This window comes from Alexandromys fortis, unplaced genomic scaffold, assembly GCF_014885135.2.
Source record: "Alexandromys fortis isolate MF-2015 unplaced genomic scaffold, M_Fortis_MF-2015_v1.1 scaffold_34, whole genome shotgun sequence".
Lineage (NCBI taxonomy): Eukaryota > Metazoa > Chordata > Mammalia > Rodentia > Cricetidae > Alexandromys > Alexandromys fortis.
Genome location: NW_026067933.1, coordinates 9057214 through 9079239, shown reverse-complemented (window position 1 = coordinate 9079239; position 22026 = coordinate 9057214). Strand labels below are relative to the sequence as shown.

The 22026-nt window shown below is 36.7% G+C and overlaps 1 protein-coding gene across 1 annotated transcript in view; it reads right to left on the bottom strand.

Moving 5' to 3' along the window:
- Tfec (transcription factor EC) overlaps positions 1–22026 on the bottom strand; it is a 74300-nt gene that overhangs the window by 35846 nt on the left and 16428 nt on the right. Inside the window, exon 2 of the mRNA XM_050145930.1 lies at positions 7045–7296. Coding sequence (XP_050001887.1) covers positions 7045–7224 — 180 coding nt within the window. The 5' untranslated portion in view covers positions 7225–7296. The remainder of the gene's footprint in view (positions 1–7044; positions 7297–22026) is intronic.

Here is a 22026-nt window from a genome sequence, read left to right as displayed (position 1 = left end):
AGGGAGAAATGAAATGGTAAAATTATGTAATTATACTATAGTCTCAGAAAATCTGTTTCAACTGATTGGTGTTAAGAGCCCTTTTAAAATAATGAAGACAAAAGCTTGATTGAAGAGGAGAAAAGGGGGTCATCAGATGCTGCATCAAATGCTGGAAGGGAGGAAATGGAGGCAGTAAAGTTTTGTTTCAGGTTGTGGAGGGGGATATTTATGTGCTGAAATAACATGGTGGCTAGGAAGCAAATGTGTTCAAATAGAGCTATTTGGTTTGGTGTGATTTGAGGGATTTATGCAAGACTAACACAGCACATCAGTCTCGTAGATATACTGCTGATATGCGGGGAAGTACACAGAAAGAAAATTTGTTGGGAATTTAAGAATGAGATAGAAACTTTATTCTATTCTAATAGGGTGACAGAAACAATAAAACAGATGTGGAGGGTCAAGAGAACTGCTAAAGCTTTTGAGTGGATCATAATTGGACTGGACATATTTTCTTTACAGAGTGTTATAATAATGGATGGGAACCTTGGAAGTACAAGGAGGGATGATATTGTTCAGTCTCCCTTACTGGTAATCTTCTAGGGTATGCTTATAGGTTGACTCACAGGAGTAAACAATCATGTGAAATCTGATGATCTATTTCACATAATCAGCATGCACAGTGTGGGGAGTGTTTCTCATTTATTTGCTCAGGTAAAGATATGGTAAAAATAAATGAGTTTATCCAGTACTGCGATCTAGGCAGGATATGAAAATAAGAAGTTAATGGTGCTTGTAAAAAAAAAAAAAAAAAAAAAAAGAAGGTGCTATATCTTGGACTCTAGTGAGAAAAAGAAGATTTTTTCTTAAATTTTGTAAATGGAAAAAAATAGGTATTGAAAAACAGAAACATTGTCAAATGGTGTGTCTTCTCAATGAGCTTAAACAAGAATAGAGATATAAAGCTGGAGGAAACATACTTCAAAAACTGACATTGGACCATAAATGTATGAAATAAAATACTAAAATTATGAAGAAATTGGCAAGAGCTCAGATATGAGCCTGTGAGGGACGGTTATAAGAGGGAGAAGAAAATTATCATGGATGGATATTAAAGAAGTGGAGAGCCTAAGAGGAGAGGTTGATGAAGCAAAACTAATGGGACAGAGCATTGTCTGCTTCTGGTGTTCTGGGTCCTTGAGTTCTACTTTACGCAGATGTTGCATAGGAACCAATTCCTTGTACAGGTGACCACTTCTCCAGAGCACACAGAAATGGGAAGGTCATTGTCATTTAGGGTCTAGTCACTCAATAATCATTGTTAGGGTAAAATGCAAACCCTTGAATACTTTCCTGGAAATCCAACAAAAGTATATTAAATTACTTAGACAATTTCTTTGTGTAAAGAGAGGTGAACACATGTCTAATATTCAGTCTTATCTGATCCTCTGTATGTGATGCTCAGTTATCTGTGATGTCTGGAGTTCTGTATACTAGAGGAAGGAGGAAGAGATAGTCCTCTCAATAGAAAGTCTATTTGGAATTAGTGAAGAGAAACTAGAGGCTTTCCTAGACCATTTCTCAGGCCCTGAATATCAAGTATCTATCTTAACACTGTTTAAGTAAATGATTCACTGATCAATGGTTGACCTTAGCCTACAAAATGTAGTCGCTCACATTCTCCAAATGAAAACATTAAAATAACAATTGCTCTTAAACCTTCCATATCTCATCATCTTATGATTTCTACAGGATCGTAACGAGCCAAAAGTAACCCTTCAAGATATGCGGAAAGAGTATATACAAGCTTTACAGATAACACTTCTGAGACTAGGAACTGGACATTGAGTAAAGTAATCAAACAAAAGATAAGATAACATCCATTCTTGGAATATGATTCCAGGAATTAATACCGATTTAGACACAGAATTTTTTTCTACATTAAGGTGATGAGACCTCTCTCTTTTTTTCAGCTCAGAATATTGGCTCAGAAATAATTCATATTTTATCATAGTAATTTTTCTGTCTTCAACAAGGGAGTAAAGCCTATGAATCTCAATCTATTAATCATAGTGAAGAGTCAAAAAGAAATCAGGACCTCATGAAGGTAGTTGATTATAGGCAAAGCTTCAAATAGGAAATGTCAAAATTAAGTCATTCCTGCATAATGCTACAGCAGATTAGATACAGAATTGAATGCTTGAATATTAGATAGATGATATAGATAGATAGATGATAGATAGATAGATATATAGATGATAGATAGATTATTAGATAGATAGATTATTAGATGATAGATAGATAGATAGACAAATAGATGTAGATAGATACATATATACATGTAAAAACATACAGAGAGATACACACATAAACACACACATATGTACAAACACACACAAAGAGAGAACAGTGGAGCCCTATAATTTTTCTCAACATTATATGATCTTTTAGTGCCAAGTATTTAGAAATATTCATTGGTTGTCTTGTCTATTTCAAAAGTATAGAACTAAACACCATTTCCCAGTCAAATGAAATTACTTTGTTTTATAAGCTGAAGTGATTATCAGTTTTAGGGGTTTTGACATTTTGGGGGCCTGTAAATATTTACTGTCCTTTGCATGAGTGGAAGAATGTGTGTTCTTTCCTCTTGAACACAATGCCATACTGTCCATAACCTCAGCAATTTCCATCTAATGGCATCCAATGCATTCAGAATACTGTCAGTAAGGGTTAAAGTGGCGCTTTCATTTGAAATTAGGGAGAACTTTAGTGAAGACTGAGAGTTTTATTTCGCATCTTTAAGTTTTAAAACACTTAGTTGTGTATTTCAAAGCTCATGCTATCTGAGAGCTGGGTCCATGGCTCTGATTGGCTGCTTTCCCTGCATCACCTTCCCTATGCTCCCTAGTGACAAGGCCCCCAGGGGGAACCTTGCCGCAATCAGCATCTAGATCAGCAGAGTGCTTCTTGTGCTGTGCTTCAGACCAAAGTCCACAGCCTCAACATGTTGACAGAGGACTTCCATACCATCTGTCTTCTTTCAAAATGCTTTGTAGATGTCCAAAGGTCAGTGGTGAATTTTTAGCTGACTAATGCACAGGAATTTAGATGATACGAAAACATACCATTTTCTTCATCTCTGTAACTAAAGATACAGTACCAAGGGTACACACAAACCCCTTAAACAGCAACAGTACCATATACCTGCATAGTGAGGGAGATGTGCTAGGCACTGTCTGTAGTGTTTGACATATTCCAATTATCTAAGCTTCACAGCAGCCCAGGAGAGGAAATTATCCTCATCATATAAAAAGAAATCCAAAGGAAAAGAAATTGTCACTTTGTTCCAGATTACCTGAGTGGCAGAGGCAAGTTTGAACTCCTGAACTCTGAATCTATAGTTCTAACCTCAATGGAATCTTTATTTGCATTTTCAGTTCTTAAAGCTTCCTTTTCTCTGCAGAGAGGCTTAAAAAATAACCAGTAGATAAGGAAGGCTTTTAAAGGTTTACACTTTTGAAAAAGACCGTGTGCTTCTTTTGCTCTTTCTATACCTCCCCCCTCCCAAATATTTGTAATATTAGCTGTGATTGTGAACTTCACACAAGAGTCACCTCTCAGTGAAGTACGGCCTGGACTACACGGTGCTATGGATATACCTGTAAAAGATTTTGTTTCTAAGAGTGTAAACTGAAGTGGTAAGATCCACCCTAAATGTGGGCACCATTTTCTGGGCTAGACCTTGGGCTGTACAAGGAAGAAAGTGAGCTCAGCAGTAGCATGTATGCATTTAATTCTCTCCTTTTGGCTATGGGTGTGGTGTGGCTACTTCAAGTTCCTACCACCTGACTTCCCCACACCCCAAATTGTCAGCTAAATCAAACCATTTCTCCCCCAGCCCCATTTTCATTTTGTTGGAGTATTTCATCAAAGCAATAGAGATGAAACAAGCAACCAGCTAACGTCTAATTCTCCTCTTCCCACCGTACTGCCTTTAGTGAAACCTTAACACATGTAAACTGAAGAAGGTGTAAGTGGTGAGTTGAGAGGCATGGTCGAATTTTGGATTTCTCATGGTATACACAAAAATAATCAGTAGAAAACACTTACAAAAGCATTAAATGGCCTTCAACCAAATTCTGCTGTATTCTAAGAAAGGTGGTTGGTCAACTTGAATCAAGACTTGAGAGACTCTATCAGGATACGTCCAAATATGATTTGTCAATAATTTCATGAATCAATTCAAATAAGAATTGACAAATATTTATCGAGCAATATTTATTTTCAGACCTTTCAAGAACCAGAGGAATTACTACAGGTGACAGCAGTGAGACGTTCTTGCCCTCATGGAGTAAACACTATTGAGGAGTAACCAGTAAACAGTGGAATGCAAGGAACAGAGGTTGACTGGACTCATTACTCGTTTACTCCCTAACCTGCCAACAGCATCCACTAGTTATGAATGAACAAAAATTTATCCATGAGTAAGGTATGACATTTTAATCAATGAATAACAAACTAAAAGAATGAAAAAATATTAACGAATCTTTAAAATGCATCATATGGTGTGAAAATGTGATAATGAATGCAGTCATTGAGGTACCAAATCTGTATGGAGAATCATCAAGGAAAAAACCTCAAGATGGGTGTGTGGGGGGATCTCAAGTTTGTGTTCCAGAGAGAATTAAAATCATTTAGACAAATGTCTAAGAATGAATGAGAGGAGGAAAAGAAAAGACATAAGGATGAGTGAACTGTAGAGAGCCATGTATGAGTCCAATGATAATAAAACAGCAGTAAAGGGTGAAGGAAATCTCTAAGCTAGGAGCAATCATTAGTGTAGAAGGCACCTTCACTCTTGTAAGTACAAACGCCAATTGCATGCTGGGAAAACATACACTGTGAAGTGTTTCTCTTAATATTACCTATCTCTGTGCCAGAGACCTTCAGTCTCTCACTTATCTCTAATTCCAATCATCACCTCTAAACCTGAGGATACTCTCCCAGACCTATGAGGTGATACTATAGTTATCACTGGATGAAGAAGAGATTCCCTTTTGTTAGTGAAGGAGATAGCTTAGAAGGAAACAGGGAATAAGACAAATATCAATAACCACTATCTCCTGAGCACAAACCATGCCATTATGTTTTGAAGTTTTAAAATATCAAAAAAAATCAAACTAACCCTTTTTCTAGGCTTTTAGTCACACATCTGTAATTCCATCTCTGGAAAGTTTGAGATAGGAGGATCTTGGGTCCAAGGCCAGTGTAAGGGATATAGTGAGGCTCTATATCGAACAGCAACAATAACCATAAAGGCAAAGGTGAGGCATGAGCCAAAGAATAGAAACAAAGATCTCATGGCAAACCCAGAAGACTGATGCATGCTGCCTTCATGACACAAAAGACTACTTTCTAGATTTTACCAAAATTGACGGGCATAATCATTACCTATGGAACTTGATTTTTCTTTAAGAATCAATAATTATTACAAAAAAATAAACTTTGGATGTGGTGGTTGAAGAATGAATTGTATTGGGTTTAATTCTAATATTTACTGTGCAGATCGCTCTCATCCGTCTTGTAGTTTGTGTTCTTCATGCACATAACAAGAGAACTGGTGCTGTATTACACTTTTGAAAGTTCCAAATGCATATACACATACATACATATATGCATAATACATACACACACATGTGCACACACACCCCACATATAGTCCCACTACTAAAATGTTTAAATACACATACAGGGATCCACATTCAACTTTGTATTTCAGAGAGTCCTACAGAGTGATAATCTTTTTTTTTCTTCATTTAATAATCTATTGGGTCTTCATTCTTTCCTACTTTTCAAGTTAACATAAAGCTCTTTAAAAATCTTCCTTTCCTGTTTGGATTCAAATGAAACCCTGAGTGTTCTGCCTTTGCTCTTGCAGACTGTGAAGTTAATATTGGAAAAATATCAACCTGAACAGACCATTCAGATTAGAAGAAGATGCCCCAGGTGGGAGAGAACAAAGTTCCACCATGGGATCAAGGCAAAGAAGCAAAAGGAAAAGAAAGTCCGTCTGTAATCGTCATAACTTATCTACAAGAAGTTGCTAAAGATTTTTCCAAATTTTAGTTATTGCCTACTCTGCATCCTCCTTTTTTTAGTATTTTTGAAGATTCATTTAAAAGAAGAACATGTTTCATAACACTAGCTATTCTTATTTATTCTGAAAAAGTCTCAGCATCACTCCATGCCAGCTATTTAGTAAGTGATAAGAATCTATTTAAATTAAAAAAGTATTAAAAATTAAATGTAAAAATATATTTATAATTCCATAAAATATTTCATGTAATAAGATAATTGATTTTATTTTAGTGAACATTTTAAGAGCACAAAATTAGTGTTTTTTTATATAACTAGTATAGGTTTCAAATCTATGTATAGTGATATTTTGCTTATGATCTAAAAAATAAAGCTTACCTGATGCTCAGAGTGCAAAATTAACCACACTAGTCAGCCATACAGGCCAGGCAGTGGTGTCACACACCTTTAATTCTGGCAACCGCACTAGTTAGCCATAGAATATTCCTCTCTACTGCTGGGATCAAAGGCATGGAATATAAGGCAGGATGAGACAGAAATTCACGCTCTTTTCTGTCTGAAAATTTTGTAGAGGCAAGAGCTCTTTAGTGGTTGTCTGTTTTACTTCTGTGGTCTTTCAGCTTGAGTCCTAATATCTGTCTCTGGGGTTTTATTGGTTGTGCTATATCTGTAGATATTTAAGATATTGATAAATTCAACTAAAGTTACCCAGAAAACTTAGGTTTTCTTTATGATTAGAAATCAACCTTCTAAATACAAAGGTTTGTTAGTGGCTCATTGATAACTAATTGAGTATTAAAATGAACTACCTAATTTAGTATTAAAATGAACACGTATAATTTGTTATGCATAATTAATTTGCATATGATTAATAATTGCAGACCAATTCGTAAAGACACATTTCTTTTCATACACTTTCAATTCTTAGCACTTAAGATAGACTTCATAATCAGCTATTGAACATACATGCCATTCCGCACGACCATCTTCTCTCCCAAGAGTCAGCAGTTTTGTGAATGGGTTTCCTGTACAAGCAGCATCACTGTCCGGGCTCATAGGTCCATGCTCTCCCTGAGGCATACAGCTTGGTGCTGGAGGTGGTGTGCTCTTGAGAGTCTGGTTGAATACCTGATGGTCAAGGGTCATGAAAGGAGTTACTTGCTGTCTCTGGACCTTGGGCAGCTGAGACCTTGTAGAGCTTTCCCAGTGTGCCTGGACCTGCCGATTTAAAAATAAATAAATGAAATGTGGAATACAATGTAGTAAGCTAGCTTTTCCCCTAAAGGTATCAGGGCATTAAAATTATTGCAATCAAGAAATGACAGCCTATAGAATGGGAAGTTCAGCATCCTTAGTCACCAGAGAAATGCTGTGGGGAAAAGGGAACACTTCTGCATTGCTGGTGGGAATGCAAGCTGATACAGCCCCTTTGGATGTCAGTGTGTCAATTTCTCAGAAAATTAGGAAACAACCTTTCTCAAGACCCAGCAATACCACTTTTGGGTATATATCTAAAGGATGCTGAATCCTGCCATAAGGACATATGCTCAACTATGTTTACAGCAGCATTGTTCGTCATAGTCAGAACCTGGAAACAACCTAAATGCCCCTTGACTAAAGAATGGATAAGGAAAATGTGGTATATTTACACAATGGAGTACTACACAGCAAAAACAAAAATAACGACAACTTGAATTTTGCAGGCAAATTGATGGAGCTGGTAAACATTATTTTGAGTGAAGTAACCCAGACCTAGAAAGACAATTATCACATGTACTCACTCATAGGCAGTTTTTAAACATAAAACAAAGAAAATCAGCCTACAAACCACAATCCCAGAGAACTTAGACAACAATGAGGACCCTAAGAGAGACTTACATAGATCTAATCTACATGGGAAGTAGAAAAAGATAAGATCTCCTGACTAATTGGGGAGCATGGGACCTTGAGGGAGGTATGAAGGGGGGAGAGGCAAGGAAGGGGAACAGAGAAAAATATAGAGCTCAATAAAAATCAATAAAAAAGAATAAAGTATATTTAATAATAATAAAAACCTTGTCCCCCAAAAAAATATTCTTTCAGAGTTTATCGGTGCTTCTGTCCTAAGGTGACAGGATTTTAATGATTTGATGATTTTAAGAAATGAGTTAAAAACTGATTAAAAATGTAGTGTTAGTGAGGCTTTAAAAGTGAATATCTATAACAATTAGAAATAAATATAAAAACATCAATACCCTATGAGTATCTAGAAAAAGAAGTCTTAAAATGTTACAAAGAAATGAAGCATATTCAGCACATTAGTTGGTCTTTATGCAAAATATACAAAATTATCTATTTGGTTCTTATGTTCAACAAAAAGTTCAATAAAGACAATTATTTTAAAAGTATTCGTAAGGAAACAAACACTAGAAATAGAAATACTGTTATAGTATGATAGTGTAATAGTGGCAAAATTCTGGGTGGTTTATTTTTTGCATGTTTTTATGTACTTTCCAGTTTTCCATACAGAATAGAATTTTGTTTTAGATTTTTTTCATTTTTTTTCTATGTTCTAAAAAATAATGTCAACAAATTAATATGTACTATCATGAATCAACAGGTGAAAGCACTGTGAAAAATTCTAACTATTCTGGTGTGCCAACAGAACAACTGTCTTTTGAAATCCTTTTATAAAATGTACCATTAGAATTCTGGGCACCCACGCTCACCAGATGGCCCTGGTTACAAACACTGGGTCCCAAAACAAAACAAAAGCACATAAAAAATGGAAAGGGGCTGTGTAGGGAAGAGAGGGGCTGATAAGAGCAGAAGGGAAGGTGGGTGGGGAAAGCATCGTATACATGTGTGAAAATGGAAAGAACAAACTTAACAAAGTGTTCTGGGCATACTCAGTTTGGTTTCATAGTCAATATTATACAGTCATTTGTAAAATGACAACTTTAAGCACCTCAGACTTCCCTTTAAAATCTGCAAATGGAGTATTTATAAAAACCTATAAAATGGAGCATTGCCTGCCAGTTGCCTTTGTATTTACTATGTTGTGGTGTGGCTTTTAATACATTTTCCTCAAGTGGCCTATATATAAACCTATTTAATTTTCCCTCGTGCTAAACAATAGCAAAGATTGCTGTACAGTGCTTATTTTTCTTTTTATTTCATTGCACAAACTACTCCTTAAATCCCTCACCATGTATTAGTTCAAATAAATAGCCTGTAGAAAGTATTTTGCATTTATATTAGCTGGTTTAGGGTACAATATTGTAGTAGTTACTTTAGTCTAATTCTGTTATGCTGACATTTTTAGCATTATTTTAATTGTACGACCATAAAATAATTTTTCAGTCATATAAAAAAGATTAAGACTGGCAATAAAGATTACACATATTACTAATTATATTGCTATGAACTTTAAAGCTGTAAAATAACATTTCATTAAAATGCCAATAGTAATTTCTTAAGTGTAGATGTTTAGATGATCCTAACTTGAAATTAATCCCTCTTAGTCTGTATACAGTTACAAAATAGAAATCATAAAGAATGCTTTTAGTTTCACAGATATGAACAATTTTCATGCTATGTAACCACATCGATTGTGTGTAATTGTGGAGCACTGTACGGACAAACGGACCATATCTCATCTTTTAAGTAAAGTACCTGGGATTTGAATTTAGTTCATTAACTAATTCATTTTTCACCTTTCAGCCATTGATGCTACATATATTTACTGAACTTCATGCTTCCGTGGGATATCGAGAATAAATGTTTTCTATGTGATCTCAGAGTTCTTGGAGTTCATAACCTCTTGGGTGGAACTAATTTAGCTAAAGTGAATGTAGCAACCACAACAGCAACCAAACAGCAGGTACTGGACACTGAGCTAGACAATTAGACAATTTGGACATCCTGCCGCTGCTCCTGTTGCTTTTAATCTTTATTTAAAACCCAGGAGATAGGTACCTTTAGTCTCTCCACAGAACTATGTTGCCTGTACCTGGGATTCAGCAACATTAAAGAGCATGCCTTTTTCCCTCAGCTGGTAGGGGAAAGAATTAAAATACACAGCCTATCCCCTAAGCACAGTGACACTGGCTTTTGAGTGAACTATTCCAATTAGCAGAGTACAACAGAAAGTTCCAGTAGTGTAGTCAATGAGTTTTAAATGACATGCATAAGTAGTGCTTTTTTAGGAGCGTCTTGGAAGAGAATGGGGTTATAAGCAAGGTGGTGCAAGGAGAGACAGTCCTACGCAGAAGGAGAATGAAAGGGACTGTCCTATGGAAATAAGATGTAGTAAGAAGTGTGAACAATGCTACAAATCGGTGTCCCTGAGAAGCCACCCAGATGCTATTCTAAAACAGAACTGTCTTTTTCAATGGCTCTGTAATGATAGAAGATTCACAATGGGACAGGCCCTATCTGAACTAAGGGTTGGCCACAGGAAACAACAAGGTTTAGCAGTCAATGGTAGAGATTGTATTGGGTGCTATCTACACAACATCAGTTAACTAAGCAGGAAAGACTTTGTTTCCTGTGCGCAAGAAGAGTCAATAAACTGTGATAACACACACTCAACCCCAATCGCTGACTTTTCCAGTCACAGACTGATATCAGAACAATGGAACAGCTCAGGGTGAAACCCCCATCAAGCAACATTCATAATACTTAGGTTTCCTGGGTTCTAAAAATGCAAAGCATCTTCTCAATTTCATCTACTGAATTCCCCAATCTTTTCTGATATTCAGCGAGTTTAATTATAGGTTGCTGTTCATTTATCTACCAGCTCCATGCTTGCTTTTGCGAATCAAGTATGTGGGCAGTGAGCAACATAGTAAAGGGAGACGGAAATTGCCATTTGTGTCTGAGTTCAAATGGCTTTGTCTAGTCTCACTATGGCCAGGAAGGAAGGAAAGGAGCTTCCTCCAGGCAAAGACCAAGTGCTTTGTGCTGGATGCTTAGCTACCATGACCCCAGGTCACAACCCAGAGAAGACACATAGCAGATACCTAAAAGAGTATTATGCTGTGATTGAATGAATGACTATGTCATGAGATTACAGTGTTCATGAGCGCTGTGGAGAAATGGAGGAGCTTTGGTAATCTACCTGATGCTGTTGCTCAGGCATAGGCGAATTGCCAGCCTTTACATGAAAGCTACAGTGGCCATGGCTTTCAGTAGGTCTCACTGGACTGTCATTGAACCATTGCAAAAGAAGGAAATTTTGCTGTCGAAAATAATGAAAGGATCATATTTCCAAAATTCTGAGCCATGTTTTAACAGTGTTTTCCCAATATACTGCTGCTGCAAACCGAAGTACACACAGCAAGCATCCATTCCCACAGGTCTGGCAATTATACCACTGGTTACAATTTGGGGGTATTGCTTTTTTGATTTTACATGTCACGTCATGTCCAGCTATCTATAGCTTCTTAAAAGTTATACTAAAAGCCAAAAAAGAAAGGCAATTTGAATATAACATCTCAAAGAAAACGTCAGAAATGCAGAGCGAAGGAGTTAGAGTTGCCTGCGAGGGATCTAAAGAGCTGATGATTATGATGATTAAAGAATTAGGAGCCACAAGTGTAAGGAAGTGAATTTTTAAAATGTCTGTTACTTTTTATTGACCCAGTCCATGATATTTTGTTCAAAATACTAGCGAGGAGTTACTGATTGTGAATGTTTTACCTGCCCTTGTAAATACAGGGTTTATGAGTTAGGGAAGGCCAGCAGTGGTAGGACAGAGGCAGCAGTCAGGAGAAAGTCGTTTGTTACCATAAGGGAAATGTATTACCAACTACTACTGTATAATGTTATTTGGAAATACACATGGACTGTTTGTAAATGAGCCTTTGAGAAATACGGGTAAGCATTAGAACGTATTACCCATGTGCAAATGCAGTTAGAGAATAACATCATTACAAAGTGCCCAAGGAGCTGCAGAGATAAAAGCACTTGTTGCTCTCCCAAAAAACATTCACAGCACTCACAATTTGACTTACAAATGTCTGTAGAGGCAGTTCATGGCGATCTGATGCCCTTTTCTGGCTGCTACAGGCATTATACACATATGGTGCACATACAAACACACATACACAAAACTAGAAATAAATAAAGTGTTCAAGTAAAGCCCCAAACCATTAAAAGGGTACAGGAATAAATTTAAAAAAAAAAAAGCCACCATATAAATAAAGTAGCAAACATAGTAAGAATTCAAGGATACCATTCACTACTTAGAAATCAATTCTTTAAATAAATACATAATCAAGAGCAAGTTCTCCATTCGGGCAAATATGGTGCACCCATTTTCAGGATCTGTCTGGTCCTCTGTTTAATACATTGCAACTATAATACCTCAGTCTCCTCTGGCCACACCTGCCTAATGCTCTTCTTATAGTACTCATAGAAGTTTCATAGGCTTCTACCAGGAACTGCCTTCCCAGCCCACAATGTCGAGACCTTCTCACACCACATCCAACCTCTGCAGCTAGACACTGCAGATCCTTCTCCAGGGTCAAGATGGATGCAGATAATGCATACCCTTCATCAAGCAAGCTTCTCTTCACAACAGATGGGGGCCATTACAGAAAACCACAACCAGTCCAAATGCAGAGTTGTAGAACCCAGTCCAAACTGATCCGTCTATGACACAACTCTTGTGTCTCATGCTCAGAAACCATCAGGGAAGAGGGGCTAGAAAGACTGAAAGACCCAGAGGACAGGGAATTTGTTGTGAGATTGTTTCCTAAGAATATCAGAGAAGCTACACCCATGAAGTCTTACCCATATGACTGACAAAAAAACATGCCCTGAGCAGAGACAACACTCATAGACATATAACTGTGGAAAGGGATAGCTCAGGAGGCCTCAACCCTAAATAAAGAACTACAGGCAACCAAGAAATGCTGAGAGCAGGGAAAATAGTTTTACCCAGGAAGAACAAGCCCATTGGTCATCCAAAGCTAAGCAATCAGCACTAAAAACATACATAAAAGTAAAATTGTACAGACTGAAAAGGAAAAATATTTATGAATTTAAGAAAACTTACGCACTCTGACAAAAAAGAGGGAGACAGACAGACAAGACAGACAGAGGGGGAGAGAGAAAGAGAGAAAGACAGAGAGAGAGAGAGAGAGAGAGAGAGAGAGAGAGAGACAGAGACGGAGACAGAGACAGAGACAGAGACAGAGACAGAGACAGAGACAGAGACAGAGACAGAGACAGAGACAGAGGCAGAGAAAGAACAACAAAAAAATAGAGACCATGAATTTGAAAGAAAGTAAGAGAGTAAGGGGGTCATGATGAGGAATTTAAGATAAGAAAGGGAATGGAAAAATGATGTAATTATGTTATAACATAAAAAATAAATAGATAATCTTTCATTAATAAAAATATCAAGAAAAGTAATTCATTTTAAATATAAAGGCACCCATAGATTATAAGTAAATGAATAAGAAATATGTTATGTGAACATTCATCTCCCTTGAATACCAAAATAACCATAATAATTTCAGATAGAGCATAGTTCAGATAGGAAAGTTATCAGGAATATTGAGATGCAGCATCTGGAGAATGGCTCAGTGGGTAAGAGTTCTAGCTTGCCAAACATAAGTTCCTGAGATCAAATTCCCAATTCCACCTAAGAACTAGAGTTTTGGCAGGTATCTCTGTAACTCTAGTGATGTGGCAAGTGGAGATGGGAAGATGACTATGGTTTGGTTTGGCTGCTAAACTGGCTCCAAGTTCAGTAAGAGACCCTGTTTCATGAAACAAAGGATAGAGAGACAGAACAGGACTCCTGTGTCCTCCTGTGACGTCTGTGTACTCACATGTTCGTAACCACAACACACACATACAAACAAAAATGAAAGAGAAGGAAAGAAGAAAGGGAGGGAGGAAGGGAGGAAGGAAGGGAGAGAGATAATTTACAATAACAATTAGTTCTTCAAGATGATAATGAAATACTTAATGTGTAAGCAACAATGGAATGCCAAAATCCTGTGGCAGAAGAAGATCTAAATGTCAGTACATTATTATAGCTGTGGAATTCAACATGTTGTAATGCATAGATACAGGACACAGAAAATCAGTGAGTGTATAGATGAACCCCATACCTTCACACAAAATACTGAATATACTGCATCTGGGGGCACAAAACATTTTAACAACTGAAAGAAATCATTCAATGTCTACTCTGAGACAGGAGAATTCTACCAGAAATATCATAACAGAGCTAATTAAAAATCCCAAAGTATGGATCTGGAGATATGGCTCAGCAGTTAAGAGCACTAGCGATTCTTCCAGAGCACCTGGGTTTAATTCCCAGGACCCACATGGCAGCTTACAACTGCCTCTAACTCTGCCTCCATGGGATCTGACACCCTCACACAGACATAAATGCAGATGAAATACCAATACACAAAAGTAAAAATAAATAAATTATTTTTAAAAATCCCAAAATACTTAGAGAAAAACAGTTCTAAATTACATATGAGCCAAAGATGTCTCAAAAGAACTTTTGAAACATTTTTTGTTAAATGAAAATGAAAACAAAACTTTTAGGTTTTATGGACATCAGTGAAAATAGAAATATGTAACTATATAGAGAGATATGGATATACACACACAGTTCTAAAATAAAAGGTTCTCATGGGCTGGAGAAATGATTCAGCCATTAAAGGCTAAGCTCAGACTGAAGATGAAAAAAATGAAATGTTCCAGTTGTAGTTCCTAACTACAGCTCTTCTGATGCAAATGTACCTACCACATCTCATCAAAGAAGCTTCTCTGGACTGCAGATCCATCATCAAAAGCCACAACTGGACACAATGCCAGAGAGCAGTGAAAATCCCAGGCCTAATGAGCACATCTATACCATAGCTATTGCATCTATGCCTCAGGGAAATCACAGAAGGGGCTGAAAGACTGCAAAAACCAAAACACCAGGAAGCCTGGTTTGAAGCAGCCACTCCCGGAAATTGCTGTATAAACAAGGCCAGAATAAAGGCAATATCTATATATGCTAACAGAGAAAGAATGAAATTTTATGAGATCCCATCTCCAGACAAGGAACTACAGGCAACTGTAGGGTTTTGAACAGACTGGCCACCATAAGGTCATATATTTGAATTCTTGTTCACCAGGTAGTGACACTATTTGAAAAAAATTACAGAGATTGGAAGATGTGGCCTTGGACTGGTGTGCTCCTCTTGAAGGGAGTGTGTCACTGGAGGTGGGGATTGAGGTTTCCAAAGTCCATGTTAGGCTCATTTCTCTCTCTCTCTCTCTCTCTCTCTCTCTCTCTCTCTCTCTCTCTCTCTATTTCTTGCTGTGCACTGCTATGCCCCAACTATGATGACCATATCTTAAACCTCTTAAACCTCTGAAACTGTATTAAAGGCTTCAATTAAACTTTTTTTTATAAGAGTTGCCTTGGTCATGGTGTCTCTTCATAACAATAGAACAGTGACTACGACAGCAACTAATGGTTATATTTACAAATTTGTATGTGTTTGTGTAAGTGTGTGTGTGTGTGTGTAGCAGTAATAATAATTAAAAAAAAGGCTATCGATGTCAGAGTGAAGGTAATTGGGAGAGATTGTAAAGGGAATGGGAAGGGTTGGAATGAGGTTACCATGAAGGGGCTAGAAAGAAGAAAGGGAAGGGGGAAAATGAGATAATTATATTTCAATTAACATGTATTGTAAAATAAAAACCCTAAAAATTCAAATATATGCCCAATGAGACATCAACATTTTCATAAATAAAAATCTATTTGTTTTATCTACATGTATTATCTTATTGCACATAAATCAATATAGGGCAAAATGTATGAAAAGAAATCAAGAAAAATTTGAAATTAAAAATCTAAATTTACATTTTAGTAAACTAAGTATGGAAAAGCAAATCAGATCCAAGAAAAATGTGGAAATTAATAACATAATTTAAGTGGAACACAATGAAGATGAAAATCAAAATTCAGTTGAGAAAATAATATCAAAAGCTGATTCCTTGAAAAGATTAGTGAATATGAATATGCCTGTTTCTAAGTTAGCTTAAAAAAATACTGAGAAAGGATTCAAACTATAATATGCAAAGCCAAGCATTGTGGGAAACACCTGTTGCCCCAGCTATTTGAGAATTGGAGGTGGGTGACTTATAACAGCCCACAATTTTTTAATTAGGCTGTGTATCAAATCCAGATTTTGCATCAAATAAGAAGAAAAGTGAAACAAAGAATGAAAAGTAAAAGAAGAGAAGGAGTGTTGTGGAAGCTGCAGGCCTGCTTTTCGTCCCACCCGGCTCCCGCACGGCTAGCTTTACACCAGAAATAACAACACACAAACTGTATTCATTTAAACACTGCTTGGCCCATTAGCTCTAGCCCTTACCGGCTAATTCTCATATCCCGATCAACCCATCTCTAATAATCTGTGTAGCAACAGTCTTACCAGGAAAGATTCAGCATGTCTGACCTGGCGGCTTGCTTTATCACGTCGGCCCGGGAGAGGGGAGAATGGCCTCTCTCCAGAGAGCAGAGCTGTTGAGTCTGAGCTCACTTCCTCTTCCTCCCAGCATTACTGTTTTGTTTACTCCACCCACCTATGTTCTAACTAATAAAATGGGCCAAGGCAGTTTCTTTATTAGCCAATGACCTTCCTCCATCAAAGGAGGAAAAGGATGCCCTCATTATACCTTACACAAGACAGTAAAGGATAACAAATTAGAACAATGTACAGCTCAAGCTTTGCCACATTGACAAACTAAATGAAATGGGCCAACTTTCTGAAGGACATGATTTGTCAAAAATCACTAAATAGGAAACACTCTTAGATTATCTAATAAAGACATTTAATTGCTGCTGAAGCATAGGACTTAGAGTAGAGTACAATTTTTATGGTATCATAATGAAAAACATTGTAGATGTGATTTCACTAAATTTAGAATTTTCTTCCCTATAAAAGACACTATTGGGATAATGGAAAAGAGAAAATATTTTCAAAAACAATTTGTATCAGATGAAGAACTGTTACCCATAAACTGAAAGAGCTCTCAAATAAACAATAGGGAGAAAAAAAAGCAAGCAACCTAACTATTTATATAGAAAAAAAGGGCCACAGACATCACAGCAGGAATACTTTGAGATGTATGTCATCATGGAAATACAAATCAAAGCAGAAGTTCCCACTGTATACCTGTTAGAGGACATCCATGATATCAAACAATTACAGTGCAGGGGAGTGTGTAGGGGCCATGTGGGCCCTCATTCATTATTGGTAAGATAGTAAGGTAGTAGAGATAAAGCCATTTTGCAAGATAATTTTATGATGTTTTTAATCAGTCATATTCCTACCATGTAACCCAGCGTCTGTGCCCTTGTTATTTACCTAAATTAATTGCAAACAGATCCACTGAATGTCTACATGAACACTTCATTAAAAACTATGAAAACTCAGAAGTGGTCTTAAGATCTCTCCTAACAGTTGAGTGGATTTGTTGACTGTGGTGTATCCAGATGGTGAAATGTTACTAGACACGTAAAATAAATGAATGTGGGCTGAAGAGATGGCTCAGTAGTTAAAATCACCTGAGAGGCCATAAGCTCAGCTGCCCCCTACCACAAAAGGAAGCTTACAACTGTCTATAACTTGATCTCCAGGAGATCAAACACCCTATGATGGCCTCAGTGAGCACAAAGCCACCTAGACACACACATATACGCATAATTTAAAAATTAAAAAGAAATAAGCGATTTAAACAATTAAAAGGCATGAAGAAAATTTAAAAGCCTGCCACTCCGTGAAACAGTCAGTTGAAAAAGATTACATCCTACATCATAACAACTATGTGACATTTAGAAAAGAAAAGCACAAAAGATGATCAGAATGTCAGGTGTGCACTAGACTAGAGAGGGTGTAGAACTGGGCAGATCACAAAGTACTGGTTCTTCAAAACAGTAAAAGTAGTCTTCACAGCATGGGAGATGCATGTTAGCAACCATTTTGTCCAAACTCATGGCATAAATAGTTCCTTAAGTAAACCCTTGCTGTAAGCCTGAGACTTTGAGGAAAGGCGAGGGTTCAGTGTAAAGTCAACAATGATAAGGAACTTCCCACTGTGAGGAGTGATGGTGGCACAAGACAGAATTGCTATTGGAGGAGCTACTGAAAAATGCACTTTAAGCAGGGCTCTCTCTCTATCCCCACCTGGAGATACATGTCTCTTCACACAGAAATATCAGCTTCCAAATTATTAATTCAGCGTACTCTTCAGTGTGTAATAACAAAGGCTTTGACCTAGCTCTTCCATGGATTTTAGAACCCATCAAAGAGATAATAGGTTGTGTCTGCTTGTTTTTGTTTTGTTTTGTTTTGTTTTGCCAGGAAGTTTAAGTTACTAGTGGATATTTATGCCAAAATCCACCAACTCTGCATGCAGACCTAGTGATATTTTTATTCTATAATATTGTCTATTTGAACTATATCTCTCTAAATCTTGTTATAAATAATATAAATTATTTTATATTCTAGGATTTTACTGATTTTAGCTTCTTTTGAAAGTGACCTATAGTGGATAGAAAGCAGAAGAGGATGATGAACGCTCTTGGCTGGTTCAGCAAGCCCTCAACAAGCATTTAAGTGTTTTCTTTTTTTAAAAAAAACAATCCCATTGAAGGTTATTCCTCTCCAGAAAACAAAACTATGACCTACATGTTACCATCCCCCAGAAAACCACTTATCCAAACTGGAAACAAAGAATTTATGAGATGACGCCTCTGCCTCTGGACACCTCTTCTCTACAGAAACTCAAAACTAACTAGGGACAGCAAATATCACAGCACAGTCATCTCAGGAACTAGACATTTTGTCTCCACTATTCTAACTAGCAAAGCAAACACAGGCCCATGCCTAATAAGATCATCAATGAAATTAAAATAAAATATATCAGCAAATTAAGATATATTAGTTGGTGAGAGCAAACAAAGCTCACATGCTTTCACCAGCTACACACAGGCCTGCAAGCAAATACTAAGGAAGGCGATAGGCAGCCATGTTCCCCACAGCATGACAGTTCTTGAGAAACGCTCTTAATTTATGCCCCATTTGAACATAATAAATGAAGTAAAATATTTGGACTTCACAAATGAATAATAGGTAACAGTTAATTATGTCTCAGATACCAGAGGTATAAGGAGGAAATCTATTTTGGGGGGCTTATGAGTCGACTACCTTCTAGATACCAACTTATAATAGCCACATGACAGTTCTTAATGTTCCACGCTGAAGATTAATAACTCATTTCTTCAAATCTTACTTTCTTCACAGTGGTCTGTGAATACAGTACACCCATAAATCTCATCTTGACTAAACCTAAAATTATACAGCAGAGCCTGTCTGATTGAGATGTAACTACTGAGCTAAAGTAGGACTCAGTTCATCAAAAGTTTTACTTAGATTTCAGTATGACTGTCAGCATATTTCAGTGGAGTATTATATAATTCAGAGCCATTTAATGGATAATGATATAAAATGTGGTTGTAACATATTCCTTCAGTCTCAATCATTTGAATTCAGATAATTCCAGTGATGTGTCTTTAAGGAAAAAAATCTACACTTAAAGCACTTTAGCAAGACATGAATATTATTAAGCAGAATTTTCCTAGTTCAATATCATTCTAGCAGTAAAATGTTTACATTCCATGAGATTCAAAGAAATCTAGCTTCCTTATAACTCCACCTAGCACTATTAATACATGTGCTCATTTGTTTTGTTTATATGAATTCTTCAATCAAGTTATCATTACATATGCATTTTTTTAATTTGACCTACTCTCTGTTTTGTTTTCATTTTTGTTTTTGTTTTGTTTTGTTTTGTTTTTTTTCAGACAGGGTTTCTCTGTATAGCTTTGGTGCCTGTCCTGGAACTAGCTCTTGTAGATAGGCTAACCTCGAACTCTCAGAGATCTGCCTGCTTCTCCCTCCCAAGTGCTGAGATTAAAGGCATGCACCACCACCACCCAGCTAATTTGACATACTCTTAAAATATGTTGAAATAAAAGGTTGTGAGGCATAACCAATAATCTGGAATCATATCAGAAATTAACTCCTTCAACTGGGTTTCAAAGCAGTAAAACATCCCCCCACCTACACACACACACTGTAGTCAGTAAGGCTTGTGCATAACTATAAAACATTCAGAATACGTTAAAATCTACTTTACATTTACAAATTTAATATTTATTAATTATTTTTCTTGATCCTAGTGGTAGATATTGAATCTAGGTCATCCTCAAAGAAAAGTAAACAATTAACCTATAACTGAGATACAAGTATTCTGTGGGATAATGGTTTTACTCTGTAAGCATTTGTTTCTTGTACTTGTTTAATAAAATGCTGATTGACCAATAGCCAGGCAGAAAGTATAAGTGGGGCACCATGAAGGAAGTAGAGGCGGGCCAATGAGAACAGGAGAATTCTGGGAAGAGGATTCTGCAGTCAGCTGTTGTGACCCAGAAGCAGAGGAAGCAAGACTGCCTCACCAAAAAAGGTACCAGGCCATGTGACTAACTCAGACAAGAATTATGGGTTAATGTAAGTCATAAGATTAGTAAATAGAAAGCCTGAGCTAACGGGCCAATCCGTTTATAACTAATGTAGACCTCTGTGTGATTCTTTGGGACCTAATGGCTACAAGACTGGCAGGACAGAAAAACTCAGTCAACACAAGTCTCAACTCAATTCTACAAATATTTTTTTTCTGTGCCTAGTACATGTCAGACACGATGCATTCTTTGAAGAAGTTACAGTCTGAGAGATCAATATTTAAAAATATAATTATAATTAAATGTGGCCAGTCCTCTGAAACCAGAAGATGCCATAAAACCAAGCATGAAAGTCCTAGAAAAATGTGAGCATGTCAACCAAATGAAAAGTAGCTACTTTAACAAATACATGGAAACTTGTGTCCAGTATATATTTAAGCTAGTCAAAATAGAAAGTTTAAGATGGTCCCTCTTCTTGTAAAGATTTTAATCAAGCAATCATAAAGATGACTAAATGTCATCAAATGCTCTAGGATAAAGGAAGAAAAGATAAATATGACTATGAACATGTGGAAAGAGATGTTACCTTAGCAGAGGTCTAGCAAGATTCTATTAAAGATCTTGAGGGCTAGACCTGGTAGCTAAGTAATTAGGAATTTGAGGAAGAATATAGAAAAAGAAACACATTACATCAAGATGTAGTGTGATGTGTAAGGACCAAGGATCAAGGAATAGGAAGTAATAGGTAAGAAACAGAATTAATGTAAAGAAGAAACTGGATCAGAGCAGATATGCCGTAGACTAGGACTGTGAGGAACCTTCATCTTTGGGGTATTTAATGGTTTCGTTTTCTTCATCCCAAGGGCTAAGTGGTAGAAGTTTTGTCCATGATGTTTTAAGACGTACATAAATTTTGGTCAACAAAAAGAGTTGTGTAAGCTACGAGTTGATATGTGATAAGAGTGAAAGGGGTCAAGCAGAAAAGACAAATAAATTGAAGGGATGTTTCAAAATGCATTGTTGAAAAACCAAGTTCTCTGATCTAAGAATTGGATTGATAGTGGTGTCCATCACTATGAAATGATTTTGAGTTCTTTTGATAAGATTAGGAATTGCTTATTATTTTTGCCAGCTATGCATCTGAAAGATGATTCATGATGAGAATATACAAAGAATTTCAAAACCAAGTAACAAAAATCAAACATTCTAATTTTTTAAATGAGTTGCAGGGGAATAAAATAATCAATAGTTTAAGCTAGCTGTGAACACTGGTAGCTACAGTGATGACGGACCTTTCATGATATGTTCACTGTTACAATAGTAAAACAAACATTATGAGAATGACCAGCCACTTTCTGATTAGATTTAAGACTCCTTGATATCCAGTACATTTAACAAGACCAAAAATCTGT